This window comes from Ambystoma mexicanum, chromosome 3p, assembly GCF_040938575.1.
Source record: "Ambystoma mexicanum isolate Mex_15411 chromosome 3p, UKY_AmexF1_1, whole genome shotgun sequence".
Taxonomy (NCBI): Eukaryota; Metazoa; Chordata; class Amphibia; order Caudata; family Ambystomatidae; genus Ambystoma; species Ambystoma mexicanum.
The window spans coordinates 246960167-246975526 of NC_090925.1; the positions used below are offsets into that span (position 1 = coordinate 246960167).

Sequence of the window (15360 nt, forward strand, 5' to 3'; positions counted from 1 at the left end):
GGTCTGTGACAGGCAAGCGTCACGCTGGCTCCCAGCCGAAGAAAACGCTAAGCGCTGGGTGTGGCCCATGGCCGGGTTTATATAGCCCTGGGCCCACCCAGCACCACTAGATCACCATGGATGCTTGTACTGTGGCCATCTGGGGCCATGTTGGATTCTGTTGAGCAATCCAACCCGGGGGCCATTTTGGAAGGGGCAATCTGCTTAAAATACCGGCAGTAGCCTATTCCTATGCCTTATAGCCACTCTTTCTGACCAAGTCCCTCCAAAGTTACTCCCTGGGATCTTGAGGGTCGAGACACATGTGCACATTGCAGAGTCGGGGGCAGGGAAGGGGGCTGGACTAAAAATTCTAAGGTGTGTCCCTCGCAAACCACCTGTAACACCCATTTGTCTGACGTTATTTACTGCCAATGTTGAAAGAACTGGTTCACCCGTCCCCGGGGTGTGATGCTGGGGGGGCTGGGGGGTGGGTGTGGAGGGGGGGCTGGACTGTCAGTTTTGTTTGCTCTGCGACTTCCCTTGAGAGGAGCCCCAACTCCCTCTCTGAGTGCACTTGTTGGAAGACTGGTACTTGGTGTCCTGGTATGAACTACCTTGCGACTTCTGACCATAGGAAGAACAGTTAAAACCTCTGTTCTTCGAGGATGAACCCCGAAAGGGACGAAAAGACCGGCGATCCTTGTCTTTATCTTTCAAAGAGCTGATGGCACGTGCCGTGTCCGTTTTGATTCCTTTGAGGTGGTCATCGATCTTTTCCCTGAAGAGTTCTTGACCATCGAAGGGCATGTCCAATATCAGAGCTTGGACCTGAGGCCTGAAATTGGTAGCCTTCATCCAGGCCTGTCTTCTCAGCACTGTGCCGTGGGCCATCTGTCTGAAACCTGACTCCGCCACATCAATTGCTGCATCAATCATGTGATCCGAAGCCACTTCCCCATCGATGATAATCGAACTTGCTTCTTTCTGGAGTTCTACAGGTAGCTGTTTGGCAAGCTTGGATATGCAGAGTCAAAGCTTGCAGTCAAATCTCACCGTCATGGCCAGCGCATTGCCCACTCTAAGGGTAAGCGATGCTGATGCAGACACTTTCCTGCCCATAGCCTCTAGTTTGCGACCGTCCTTGTCCAGAGGGGCGATGGAGGTGATGCTGGATTGGTCAACTTTTTCCTGGCTGCTACTGTGATGACAGAGTCCGGTTTTGTATGACCTCGTAGACAAAGAGGTGCAGACTCGGGAGCCTTGTATTTTTTTCTCAGGCCTGGAAACTAGAGCCGGGGTGGATAAAGGTGTGCCCAATATCTCGGATCAGGACTCCCAAATGGTGTCGAGGAGAGGAATGGTAGTAACAGTTCTCCTACGTTTGTCCCTGTGCTCATAAAGCACCGACTTCTTCTCCTCCGATGTGACCTCTAACTTGAACAATTCTGCAGCTTTGCCAATGATGGTATGAAAAGCTACTAGATAATCCGACGGTGAAGCGCCACCCAGAGAATCTTTCTTTCTGGGATTTTCAACAATGTAATCGTCCAATTTGCTCGTATCAGGCTCGTGGGTGATCTCACCTTCTTCCGGTTCAGAAAATTCTCTGAAAGGATCTTCCTGCCAGTATGAGACCGGAACAGAAGATGGTACAATCGCTGGATCTCCAGCTGGAGTTCTTGTCCTATGTGACAATGCTGGAGAAGGGACCCTTGTCGGTGAAGCACTGAGTGTCCTGCTCCTGGACCTGTACGGTGGCTACAGTGAACGCACTCTGTTCTGTGGCCTACTCCTGGAAGGCAAATGTCTTGCCATGCTTTGTCGAGGTGAAAAATCCCTCGGCAGGAGATTTGGCTCCCTCGGTACAGCTGACTTTTCATTTTGACGTCTGTTGAACTGCTCAATGATCCTTTGTATTGATAACATGAGTACAGGGTCATAAGGATCAGCAGGTACCTCTTTAGTAGGTTGCCAAGGAGGGGTGTGTTCCTTAGGTCTAAGACAATGCTGTTCTTCAACAAACTCAGTGTCTGAAAACCCTCCTGTAGGATGTCAGGTAGCTCTGGAATTTCTCCTAAGGGAGATAATTGTTCCCTGTGGTTCAAGAGCATCTACAAACTGAGGCGGTGCTTCCATAGACTCAGGAAGACTGTCTTCATTGGATGGCGTAACAGTGGCGTCAGCAAGGGGCATTTTGGGCCCTAATTCTTCTGTCGATAAAGACGCTTGCTGTGCCATCGACAGAGCCGTGGTTTAAGTTTCGCCACAACGGCGGTTCCGTGGACGAAGATTTTGTGGAGGGTAGCTTGCCCTTTTCCGTCGACAAGTGCTTCGTGGACGAGTGATGAGCTTCCTTCGTCGACGATTGCTTCGTGGATGATAAACTCGGCGATGAGGACTTAGTCATGGATGATGCGGTTTGTCGCGTGGTGGTCGTCGATGAGGGTTTCGTCGACGGCTTGGTGGATGACAGACCTACCTTTACTGCCGCTCGTAGACGGCTTTTCTGTGGACGAATGCGCCCCCCAACCCCCAGTTTTTTGCAAACTCCTTACCTTGGAGGTAGTTTCTGCCGTAGAATGCTTCATCTTATGGCTTGTAGAGTCCAAGGGGAGGTAGGAAAGGTATAATTTACAGCATCCTCTTACTGGGAGTGGGAGAGGAACTCCTTTCCACTGAAGAGGCCCTTCTTTTAGAAGTTTGCTTCTCAGATGATTTGCTGGAGTGAACAGGGGCTATCTACGCAGATTCCTCATCAGAAGAAAGTCCTTTGGCTTCCAAATGTAGAAGAAGTCTTCTATGTCTGTCTTGTAGGGCCTTAGTCGAAAAAGACTTGCAAATGTGACATTTCTGGACGTCATGAGGATATAGGCAGTATATAAAGTGATCATTGGGGTCTTTCATTTAAACCACCTTTCTCCTGCACCTCGTGCAATCCCTGAATAGGAAAGGCTTCTTGGTAGCCTGAAGTTCAGCCATCTGAAGAGAAAGTTCACTTGACAAATTCTGGGTCAAAATAAGTTTTTTTGAAAACCCCATAAACCAATGGAGCTAGCCCCTAGCCAGGGCAATGTAGTAGAGTATATTAAAAATATAAACTACTGTTGGAAATATAAGAAAAATCGAAAAAAGCTCAGAGAGCTTGAGCATTCCCTGTGTCAATTAGACTGCAGTGAAAAATCTGAAGATGGCTGACCTGGGCAGAGCTGAAGCCCTGCCACCTCATTGGTTGGGGTCATAAAGGACCAAAGTGAAGTGGAGGGACTACACAATGGAATGGCTTATAGGCCATAATGGACTATGTACATGCATTTCTATGTAACAATGCCAATGCATGTATATTAAAAAAACATGTTTTAATAATTATTTTATCACCGAGGATTCCCGGTCTGACGACGGGGAATATTCAAGCATCTGAATCTATGAATGATCCAATGCTGGGGAAGGCATGGTTGACCATGTCAAAAGCAATCGCCTCTGCGACAATCTTGGTATTACTGATCTGGCCCTGGCCTGGTTGACCTTTCTCACCAACCGACCCGCTCAGGTCCAACTGGGGTCTTTACTCTCTTCTATCTCTCGCTTTACTTGTGGTGTTCCCCAGGGGTGTAACCTCTCTCCCGTCTCTTCAACCAATACCTGGGACCTCTCGCCCGCTGCATCGCTGCTTTCTGTTCCAATTTTCAATGTGATGCGGATGACACTCTGCTCTCTTTCAGGCTCCCCTCAGCCACCTCTGCTTCTTCTCTCATAACAGACTGGCTGGCCGCAATTCAGGAACGGTGTGCTGTCAATGATCTCTTCCTTAATGCAAGTAAAACTGAGATCCTCCTCATTGGGACACCTGCTCCCTCCTTTCCTCCATCTCTGGCTGCCCACTCTGGGCCCTCTTCCTGGTCCTTCCTGTGAGGCCAAGAACCTTGGTGTCATCTTCGACTCCACCCTTTCCTTCTCTCCTCACATCTCCGACATCTCTAAGAAGTCAAACTATCAGCTGCAACTCCTCAAAGGTATTCTTCCTTTTCTCACTTTTCCCCAGAAGCTCACTGTCTCCAGAGCCCTGGTCTTCTCTAGGCTGGACTATTGCAACAGCCTCTTTCTAAATGTTCCTGCCTCTACTCTTCAACCTTTACAACTTATCTAGAACAGGACTGAGAGACTTGTCCTTGGCCTCAAGCCCAAGGATCTGCTCTCTCCAGCTTTGAAATCTCTTCACTGGCTCCCCGTGGCTACAAGGATCAAGTTCAAGACCCTCTGCATCATCCGTAAGGCTTTCCCGGCCTGGCACCATTCTACCCCCAACTTTCTCTACCAAAACCTCTTCCTTCTCACCCTCTTCCTTCTTGACCTCTCCGCTAATGTTCCTCCAAGCAGAGAGTTGGCAGCAGATCTATCGCCTAGGCCAGTCCTCCCTCTGGAACTGCCTCTCTCAAACTTTAGCAGAACTACCTCTGGTTCCAGAAGCAACTCAGACCTTCCATTTCGCTTTCTCTATTCCTCTCCCCTGCTGATGCACCTGACGACTACGCGCGCTGGTCACCCTCAGAATTCGGGTCCAGGTTGCTGCATGTCCATTTCCCCTCACACAGTCTCCTGGCTCCCCAGCACTTAAGGGGCTGTATCTGCAACACTGCAGTCCCTTCTCTCTGTACCTATGAGGCACCGCCTGGCTGCATGTGAGTTAACTGCACTTCTCCAGTCTCTCCCTCACCTCTGGCACTTCTCCCCTACCCTCTTCCCCGCACTTAGGCTATTTGAATGACACAAGGCCTAGTAAGATCGTTATTTTATTCGCCCTTTATTTCCCCCCCCCTCCTTGTCTTGTCGCGCTTGGAAACACTTGTGTACAGATGCATTATAAATGCCACATCATATATCATATCATTACTTACCATAATCTTATTTCGGATGCTTGTACTCGCACATACACTTCATGCTGCCTCATGTCAGACAAAACAAGTCTGAGGGACTTTGACGCGTGAAGGACCAAGGAAGGCACCATTACACACTTATTGAGTGTCCTTCCAGGGGTACTTTTTATGGCAGGAAGAACAGAATTTAAAAGGAGTGTGTGTTCCATGTTAAAAGAACCCAGAAAAAGTGTTCGAAGAAAGGAGGGAAAGAAAATATTTAGGCATTCTCTAAAGAATATGTTGAATATATAACCCCCTATCTCCTTATTGTGCAGGCCAAAGCCGCAACGGTTGTCGATGAGTCGCAAAGCACTGTCGAGATGAGATAGCAACGTTGTTCGAACATGTTATTCAATTAAAATGAATAACCAAATAGGTCTATAAAGGCTATAAGGAATGCACTCCGTAACATAAGACCGACCACTATGGTGGGAAAAAATGATCTGTGCATGAAGGACCATGGGTACAACAGACGTTACATTAGAGATAGGAGGGATAGGAGGGAGAGAGGGGCCACGGGGGAGAGGGGGAAGGAAGGGGAACAGGGGGGAGATATAGCCTTGAAACGCATTCAATTTGTTCCCGACACTCTACAAGAACCAGTCATTTAATTACAACCAACCAACAATCTACACTTCGATATAAAAGCTTCTTTTAAAAAAACGAATTAATCTTGGATCAGCCGCTGATGAAAATGAAGCAAAAGGCCAAGTTTAGCAGCACAAGGAAACTACACTTGATCTTTTACAAAACAAGAATTCCTTTTGTACATTCTTGTGAGTAATCAGATAATTGCAGACAAGTTTAGAGTCTTTCCTTCCAGTGACACAAAGCATGATATGCCAATGGGACCAGTGATTCATTGTGCAAGGAGAGCATCGGATGCATTGCTAACAAATGTGTTGATCCTGCAGAGTACAAGGGAATGCGCATACAACCATATCGTGAACAAGGGAGCCGATGGCTAATTATAATGTTTATATTCCCATGGAGGGTGGGGGGGGGTTGACAAAGGTAGCCTATTGTAGAATGTCAATCATGCACAGGAATATCTGATTGATTTAACCAAGTGTTGTCGAACAAATTTGTTTAACCAGCGCCACAATCTGGACAGGTGAAGCAAACTACTTTCAGGGTTTGGCTACTCCGTCTGGAACTGTTGCGTTCCATTAACAGGAAAGAAATGTCTAATGCATCAGAATGGCAAGTACATCATTCAGAACCCATTTAAAATACTCAGTTTAAGGACATCTTCATGAAAGCACCAATACCATACCACTCAAACACTGAACATGCTAAAATGTCACACCCTAGAGCTCCATTCCAAATGGTCAAATGGCTAAAGATACCCAGACAGCATTATAATCCCTCTGCGAAAGCGGCACGAATAGACAAGCTAACATTTAAAATATTTTACGAATTGCTAAAGCTAACAAATCTAAACCACTTTATTACCACTGGGCAACATTTGTATTACAGCTGCGCAATTAAAAAAATAACCAATCTTACACAAACCAATCCAGTTCCACCCCAAAATCAGTGTTTAGGCTGAGTTCCAGGCTATATAATAATGTCGAAGGTAATGTAAGCTCTCACCAATTTTGACTTGATTGGACATATTCACTGAAGTGTAGCCCGCCTTTAAAAGCATACTAGAATATTACCATACATCCCCACTGCCAGGCAGAGGAAAGGCTGCATGTTCTGGACCAGCACCATAGAGCTCAAATGCCAAAGCACTTGCTGCTACACTAACAGATCACTCAATGGCTGGTTATGCTGCGACAAGCACTCTTCGCAAAACCCTCAATGGTCAGACAAGCTCAGACAGTGACATAACCCCTCAATATCAAACAGATCCATATGCTCAGAGTCCCATAGAGTGCACTGACAAATCGCTCCTCTTTCAGAAACGCTGAAATAGGGATCCATGACTAGAATTACAATCACCTACTCTACAACCAGAGCCTAAAACAGGCATGTATACTGCCAAACATCCGAATTTGTGGCTGCTCCAACAGACTTCTCAATTTAATTATGTGTCTTGATCAGATCAGTACATGCCTACTATGCTCCATGAACCCCATCAACAACAAGGTGAAAAAAGGGGATGATAATTTGCCAGTTAAAGAGATGCCCACTGGGAGAATCATACAAAAGGTGTAGGGTGTAGAAGATCATGTAAAGGGCACCCTCAGGTCTGAGTGAAGTAGAAATGAACTAGGTGTGAGCAAATCCTAGAATTGGAACCCACGACACACGAAACACACGAACACCCCCCCCCCACAAAAAACCACCCTCCTACAGCCCCCCACACAGAAAAAAACACATGAAATGCCCAATGCACAAAAAACAAATCACACACGAAAATCCACAACATGCGAAACCTCCCCACCCCCGCCCACACACGGAACCCACAAACAGAAAACACACAGAAGAAAACAGGGAAAAAAAAAACAAACATGGGGAAAAATAACACGGAAAAGCACATGCAGGAAAAAAAACATGCAGCAAAAAACACTCAGAAAAACAAAAACACATGGAGCAACCCCCACGAGGGGAAAAAACAGGGAAAACCCCCCACAAACACACGGGGAAAAACCCCCACAAACACACAGGAAAAAAAAACAAACACACGGGAAAAAAAAACAAACACACTCATCTTTCCCCGGAATGGCCTTTTCATGCCAAGATGGCAGGCCACAATACCTTCAGTGGCTTTTCATTTGGTCTGCTCGTAAAAGATCCTTTACTTGCAATTCCAGAGATTTTACATTGTGCTGCATAATATCTTTACTTTCTCCCTGATCTATTTCAGAGACTACTTTGTACCTTTACTTGTTTGCCATTACCACTCCTATGAAACGCAAGTGACTTTTCTTTGGTATTGTAACATTACAGGCCAGGGGTGGGAAAAGCACCATAAAAATAAAATTAAAAAATGAAAGGACACAAATGTCCAGCGATGGACAAGCTGCCGGTTTGGAGGAAATCAAGACCCAAAAAGACCCGGAGCAACACCAAGATCCATACACATATTGCTGTTTTGACTCAATGCTTGGTTTCCCCCACCCTCTAAAAATAAGTAAGTTCTATTTCATACACGCACCTGCACCACAGGTGGACGCTGTAGTGTTGTCGTGGGCTGTACCGTGGTCTGTGCTTGGGAGACTTGCTTGATGATAGTCGTTGGTGCCACTTGTCTTGCAATTAAAGGCGCACCTGGAGCCTGCAAAGGAAGATGGAAAACAAAGGAAAGGTTAGGGTACTTGGTAACTAAACACCATCTGCTTTCTGATACCAACTAATGAAATCATTGAGTCATGTTGTGGTGGGGTTTCCCAACCTATTGCAACATAATTCAACTTCAAATTTGAGCAGCTCTAAAAGGGAGCTCATGACATTTTCTAAAACGTCAGGGTTTTCCGTACTACCCTGCTGGAATATTTCTTTTTTTTTTTTATTGACATTTAGTTTGCAAAAGAAAAAACAAACTTTTTAGTCATTCATTACGACTTCCAACTCATACATAGCATGTCATCTCAATTAATTTCATTTCATCTGGTTGCATAATCCATTGTTCTTCAAGTCTCAATTAAGATCATCAAGTCTGTGGTCTCTTTTTTTTCCCTTTCTCTTGTTATAGAGTGTGTGGTAGGATCATGTCCATAAAAATTCACTACAGCACAAGTTAATTGAGTGTTCGTCCCTGAAATTAGGTAGCTCCACCAATCTTCCATATTCCCGTTTTTTGGAGTGAATCTCCCAAGATGAAGTGAACGCTGAGCCGTTATTTTGTGGCATTCAATTATGAGATGTTTGCTGTTTTCGACAACTGTCACACAAAAGCAACATTTGTCACTGCAAGTCCCCGGGTCTTTTCTTCTCCATAGAACCTCATTGGTGGTATAGAGGTGTAGTCGTAATTTTAGGAACTGGTTCCGATGGTATCGGGAAGGAAATTTAGTGAGGTACCTCGGTGGTTCACCCACTTTGTGACTCGAGGTTCCTAAATCAATTGCTTTATTTATTATCCAATACCAATTCCTAAATTTGACTTTAGCCACTTGCGGAATTTGCAAGACCAGAGACAAACTTATGTCAGCAGCTTTTAGAATCGCCAGTAATTTCTCCTCCCAGGTGTTTAATAAGAACGCTGATGGATCCAAGCTTTTTTCGTGCAGTATTTCATACGGTTTCGCTGGGGGTGTTAGGTGCATTTTGCGTAGCGCTGTTATTGATTTCCACAATACCATGGAGTGTAAAAAGTCCAGACCAAGTTCATGTCTTATTGCAACCATGGGCGTACTGTGTGGAAGATTCAATATTTTTCGCCAAAAGAGCCCCTCCAAGGTGGGCCAAATTTTTGCTTCTATGTTCCAACCTGCTTCGCTTCCAAAACAGATTGCTGGTGCAACTTTTTGTAGATAAAACGTTAATATTGGTTGACAGGCGAAGAGCCCATAATGTGTGTGCAATTTTGCTCCTTGTTGTGCAAATGTTTTCATTCGAGCTGTTATATCATCATTTGTCCAGCTCCATTCTCTTATTGAGATGTTGAAGGAAATTCCTAAATAGCGGATTGCTTCTACTTTGGCCAAACACTCATCTTGCACTATCCACCTGAAACTATTTTTCTTGTTGCCTGGTTTTGTGCCTATTGCAATGACTTGGGATTTCCTTACATTCATTTCTAGTTGATTCACGACTAGGTAGAAATGCGTCAGGGTTTTCCGTACTACTCTGCTGGAATATTTCTCCGAGGACCAAATTGTGTATGCGCCCATAAGGCAATGATGTGCCCGATAGAAACAAACAGAAAACAAGTGGTCACCTCCCTGAAGCAGTGGCTAATACAGTGCACCATTATCCCACCAGAAATAAAATCAATCATAGTTGTCACTCGAAGAGAAATTAGTGCCTAATGGGAGACCCAAGGGCCATCACGTTTCCTGTACCAGTTAATAGCCATACAAAATTCCAACTATCTATGCATGTGCAGTGAGGCAGTCACTCCACATCTGCTCATGTTCCAAAACTGTGCACTTTGTAAACATGTTGTCTTCTACAAGGCATGTGCAATCAAGTGCTGTGTCCACTTCACTACTGTGAATGCTTACAGAACAAAACCCTTTTCTAAAAGTGACACAGCCGATGTAGCGTTCTCAGTAAAGCAATCATACCACTATTGCATATGCTGAGGTGTTCCAAAAACAGCCCTACTCCGTATTTGCAACCACCAGAGTTAATTCTTCCTACCAATTCAAGTGGACTTGATACTATTGCCATTTCTGAGCTTGGGATGGTGCGACATATAATATCACATACACTTAAAATAATCATAAAAGTTAAACTGTCACCTGTGTGTGATAGAAGGTAGACCAAGTACCAAAGTTAAAAGTGAGTCACTTCACATTACTCTCTGCTTTATTCCCAGCTCCAGTCAAGATGCAGACAATGCTGGAAGGATGGGACCTCTTCGACCAGACCAGGCCTTCAGAAAATACAACACAAACAATAGCTTGGCTAAAGGGAGACTTCTGTTAATCGAGCAACAGCAAAATAGTCACAGGCCGCACGATGGAAGGCCCTGCAGAACTGAAACAGGGACCCTTCAGAATGCCACAAAGAAATACTTTATATAGACTTGACCCCAGCAGGATAGGCATTTTTAATATGTCGCAACATGACAACACAAAGAAGAACTGAAGAATAGAAAGCGCTAATGCGAGACATATTTGCAGCATAATTATAAAAAGTTCAGAACTGGTCTATTGTTCATGGTGCAAACAACTTAAAAAATCATTGCCTAGGGCGAGCATATGTCAAAACGGGAAGGTTTAGATATTACCATTTAAAGCCTGCTTCAGCCCGATAAAAGGTTGAGATCTGTTTGGTGGGCATGCTGTTACTTTGGGGTTCACTTAAGATAGACTACCTCCTCTTGATCATGAAAACATAGCGTTGATATGTCCCATCTAGCACATCACACAGGAGCTGCAACTACTTCATATCACAAGGCCTCCCTTTCTCTGGTGAAGAACCCCCATCTGTTTCCCTGGAGTGCACAATTTCAAGATATTGGGTATCGTCCATGGAAATCACTCATTGACATTATCGGGACAACAGATTTAACTGTAGTAGGATTATTTAACTACCTCCTTTTGAAAAGTGGACTTTTGGAGGAATCAATGTACTTTTTTAAAACATGGGTACTTCTTAAGTACATTTTCAAATTAGAAGTCAGAGCACCAGTCTTGTGAAAGTGTTCTACAGAAAAGGCAATGGAGCTAGTAGTGCTGTCTTATTGACACATTGTGCACTAGACGTAAAACTGTGTGTTGGCAGAGTATGGGAACGGAGAGAGCCTGCTTTCATTCCCATTCAAAGGTACTAAATGCCACTGGAATAAGTATTCAAAACATATTTTGCCAAAACTGCTTCAGCTTCTGGTGCCAAATAAAGTCTTAGACATTGATTCTTCTTGATCAAGAGAAGGCCTTATTAAATATTTTCTGTGCACAAAGGATTCCTTACGTAAATCAAAATTAAATACTTTGTCACAGCAGATCTGTTTGCATGCCACTTTCTCAAGGATGCTACTGGAAAGATGTATTGGTTCTTTTGGAGCTCACTCCTCCGTCTCTAGATCGATATTTCAGTTTCTAAATAGGAATGCCTTTTAACAATTTGCTCATTAACATTGACAATTTTGCCAGAACTTAATGCTTAAGACGAGGGTATCCCCGATCAACCAAAAGAGAAATTGTTGCGAAATACTGGAAATGGATCCGAAGTAACACTTTTAGTCAATGCCAATGCTCTTCACAGCCATCCAAAATGTTTAAGTCGGTCTGCACCATTTCAGAAAGGAACTAACTGGAGGCAAATTTGTTGCAGTACTGCCACTAATGGAGTAAAGCAACCCGAAATGCTAGGCCATGTCAACTCTTCACATTATTATTCAATGACGCAATGTTGCCTGGCAGTTCGTAATGGGCTGCCACAATTTTGGATGGGACAACAATTTGTTTATGGTTCCCCCTTCTGTAATTAGACAATGGGCATAATTGAAATAAGGGTGCCGGTAGCAACGTACTGGCACATTTTCCGGACCGGCAGACTACAACTCTGCTTTCCAGGGCCTCTGCGCCTAGCAGGTCTGACCTGCCGAGCTGAAAGGCCCCAGAAAGCAGAATTGTCACAGAAGCACCAGCACTGTTAGCAATGCTGCCATTGCTTTACAGTCCCCATTCCCGTGTCCTACTGGACGCCACGGGAATGGGGACTAACATTTAATGTAATGTCCCGGTGGCACCGGGAAGTCAGGCGCCTGAAACAATGTTATGGGGTTGGCAGCAACCCGCCGGTGGCACCAGTAGGGTTCCCACCAACCTCGTAATAAGACCCAATGAAGCTGGTCATTTTGCAACTCCAACTAAAAAAGCTTGAAAAATCTAATTGTTCATATATGTTGCAACATTTTGGAAATGATGCTATAAAAGGTGTAAAAATCAGACACTTGTCCGAAAAAAGAAATCTATGTCAATTTCCTATATTTGATGTACACTGCACCACTGTTCACAAGCCCAAGACAGTTAAATCATGATCCTACTCCGTAACAACACTTTCTTTCATTCGGAGGCATTAAAGACAATGGATTCTGTTAATTTAGTAGCTACCTATTACAATTTTAACCAGGCATAAATGCAGACTTGAAATGTTACATTTAATTTTTCTTGCCGCAATTCTAAACATCAGCGCTACAGTTTCTATATAAAAGGTGGGGACTGAGCTACAGTACAATGATATGAGACTGCTGACAGGAATAAGAGTTGCTGGCATTGCTTCAATGCCTCCCATCAAACAAATGTTAATGTTATATGGACAAATGAGGCCATCGACCAGCCCCAGAATTAAAACTGTTATGATGTGTTGCGCGGGGAGTCGCCATCTGCTGTGTTCCAAGACTTAATTGGAACACAATGAAGAGTACAGAATGTGAGGGGTTTCAACCCCAAGGTTCCACTTTGACAGCTGAATGAGTGGTGAATGACTCCAGAGGTGGCTGGTGGAGCTGGTCAGTTCATGGTGTGCAGCTGGTCAGTTCAGGGTCTGTAACTGACATGTACACTCCTAGTGTTCTTGGAATACATCACGTGCCACGAGCGGCAGTGGACTCTGCCCTGCACATATTGAGCAGAAGAGGCAGAAAAAAGTCAATTGTGCGGTTGGCACACATGTGGGCCCTTCATATTTTAAGGGCAGCAATTGCTATACAGTGGTCAGTGCAGTATTTAACCCAGGAAAGCTCTAGGAAGGCAGTGGGGATAAGCGGTTACACACTGGGCAGGCAAGAGCAGACACTTCATCCATCCACTAGTCGCACAATCTTAGGAAACCACAGCGGCAACAGCGAAGGCGCAAGAAAAGATTTGAGCAAGTCCAAACAGTGCACCTTCAACTGCTCTGGCACGCGCACAGACAAACGCACAATGCTTGTGATCCACACCAAAACTGCTTAGAGGAAAGGCCATTACAAGAGAACAGAGACCACTGAAATAGAGCCATCTGGTGGGCCGAATAATCAAGGCACACAGATTTATACATACAAAGGCAGGCGCCATTGCTCGAGTTAAAAAGCCATCTGTGGAGAAGTCACTAGTGAAGCCCAAGCAGAATGACCATTGCTTTCCTCTCTTTCTACTCACTAACATTCCAAGTCCTTATTCAGAGTCCCTCACCTCACTGAATACGCAGAACATTATGGTCCATCCGTCAATGCTTCCTAGCCACATCAGGCGACCGAGTAATTCCCTGGGTGGAATGGAGAGAATATTGGACGAATTAGATTGAGACAATAGAACATAACGACTTAACAGTGCAGAAACAGAGGTCTTTACTAGCGTGCTTGGTAGAACCCGAGGGTCAGAGTATATATAGAATACTTAATGGCAAGAGTGTTTGGGGAATGGCTCAAATATGAATTGACTTAGACAATTATACAAGTAATATTTTCCCAAAATCAATTTCACAACTGCAGGCATCATTTTTAGAGCAGGAAGTGGGTGAAAGTGTTGACATGTCAGCTTTTAGGCAGCTAGCAGCATCGTGCAATTTTGCGACTAGATTAGGATCAGGAGTGGATTAGAGACTAAATCGTCCACACAAACAAAACTAGAAAGGATATGTGGGAATCTCAGTTTGGAGGAGACTAATGTCTGTACAAATAAAGTTTAGCATGCAATGTGTGGCAAGGCTGTTAAAGGGAAACGAATGATGAAATTTCATGAAAATGAGAACCATCCAGTGAACACGATGAACAGCAAGGAGGATATGGCCATGGACTCATCGAACCAGAAGGAGTCTAAATACATGACTAAGAAGAAGTTCAAGAGGAGGAACAATGGGGACTGGGAAAATTAAGCGTTTCACGTGTGGCAAAATGTTATTATGACAATTTGAAACATTCACCTAGAAATGTGGCAATTGTTGAGACGTCTAGAAGTTAAAGGGGTAAGCAAAGTTAGTGGGATCCATGACAGATGAGGAAACCGAATTTGTAATGAACTCAATAAGTGAGGAAAAAGGGGCCACAGCTCGAACATATTTGGTCAAATGTGATTGTGTGGTAAAATGACGATTGCTGACTCAGGGCCACTCTAGCCCTTACAGCTAGAGATCATTGGTTAGAGCTGTGCAAAACGTTAATGAAGAGAAGACTATGGAACTGGACAAAGAATCAAGAACTCTAAGGGTCTACCATAGTGATAGAGGGTGTAGGCAAGTACTTATGGATTTCAAAGACCAAACAGGGTTTTTGAAGATGTATGTAGTTTGCAAATGTGTCAATGCGCTGGGGTGGAGACCATGCAATGTTAATCATCAAACTAGAACACAACAAGAAGAACATTTTAGCTGTAATCGAGTTGTAAGTTGCTAAAGGGTACCCCCAGCAGAAAAATAATGTCCAGACTGTTGGGGGAAAAAGCTCCAAACCGTGGCTCTAACTTGAGCTCCTTGGTCTTCATGCTTGTCCTGAAAGTTTCACCCACTTTTTGCCCTTAGCAAGTACTCCTCGCAGTCTCAATGTTGCTACCCTAAAAGTTCGCAATGACAAAGAAAAGCTGCGTTTCCTAGGCCAATAAACGGGCCACGTCAGCTTAGGCCAAGGAAGACAAGCGCTGGCAATTTTTTGTAAAGGATATCTTGATTCAAATAGGATTCCATGTTCCGTGAGCTTGTCTGCGAAGAAGCAGAGGAGAATTTGAATGTGACCATCCAATAAGTCAGTGGCAAACATTTTTTGAATGGGTGCATGTTTGTGATTGATTGGAGCCTGTGCTTGCACTCAACTACCAACATTCCTATAAGGGAGTGGAAATTGCACCTAAACCTGGTCTATAACCGAGACAAGAACCAAAGAACAGAGAAGCAACCTGAACCTAAGGACCACCCATGGAAG

General features: G+C 44.4%; 1 protein-coding gene across 2 annotated transcripts in view; it reads right to left on the minus strand.

Annotated features, from left to right (window-relative positions):
• Window positions 1–15360, minus strand: part of TAF4 (TATA-box binding protein associated factor 4) — an 809251-nt gene that overhangs the window by 417924 nt on the left and 375967 nt on the right. For both annotated transcript variants that reach the window (XM_069650711.1, XM_069650712.1), the window contains exon 4: window positions 8005–8124. In XM_069650711.1, the coding sequence (XP_069506812.1) occupies window positions 8005–8124 (120 nt within the window). The remainder of the gene's footprint in view (window positions 1–8004; window positions 8125–15360) is intronic.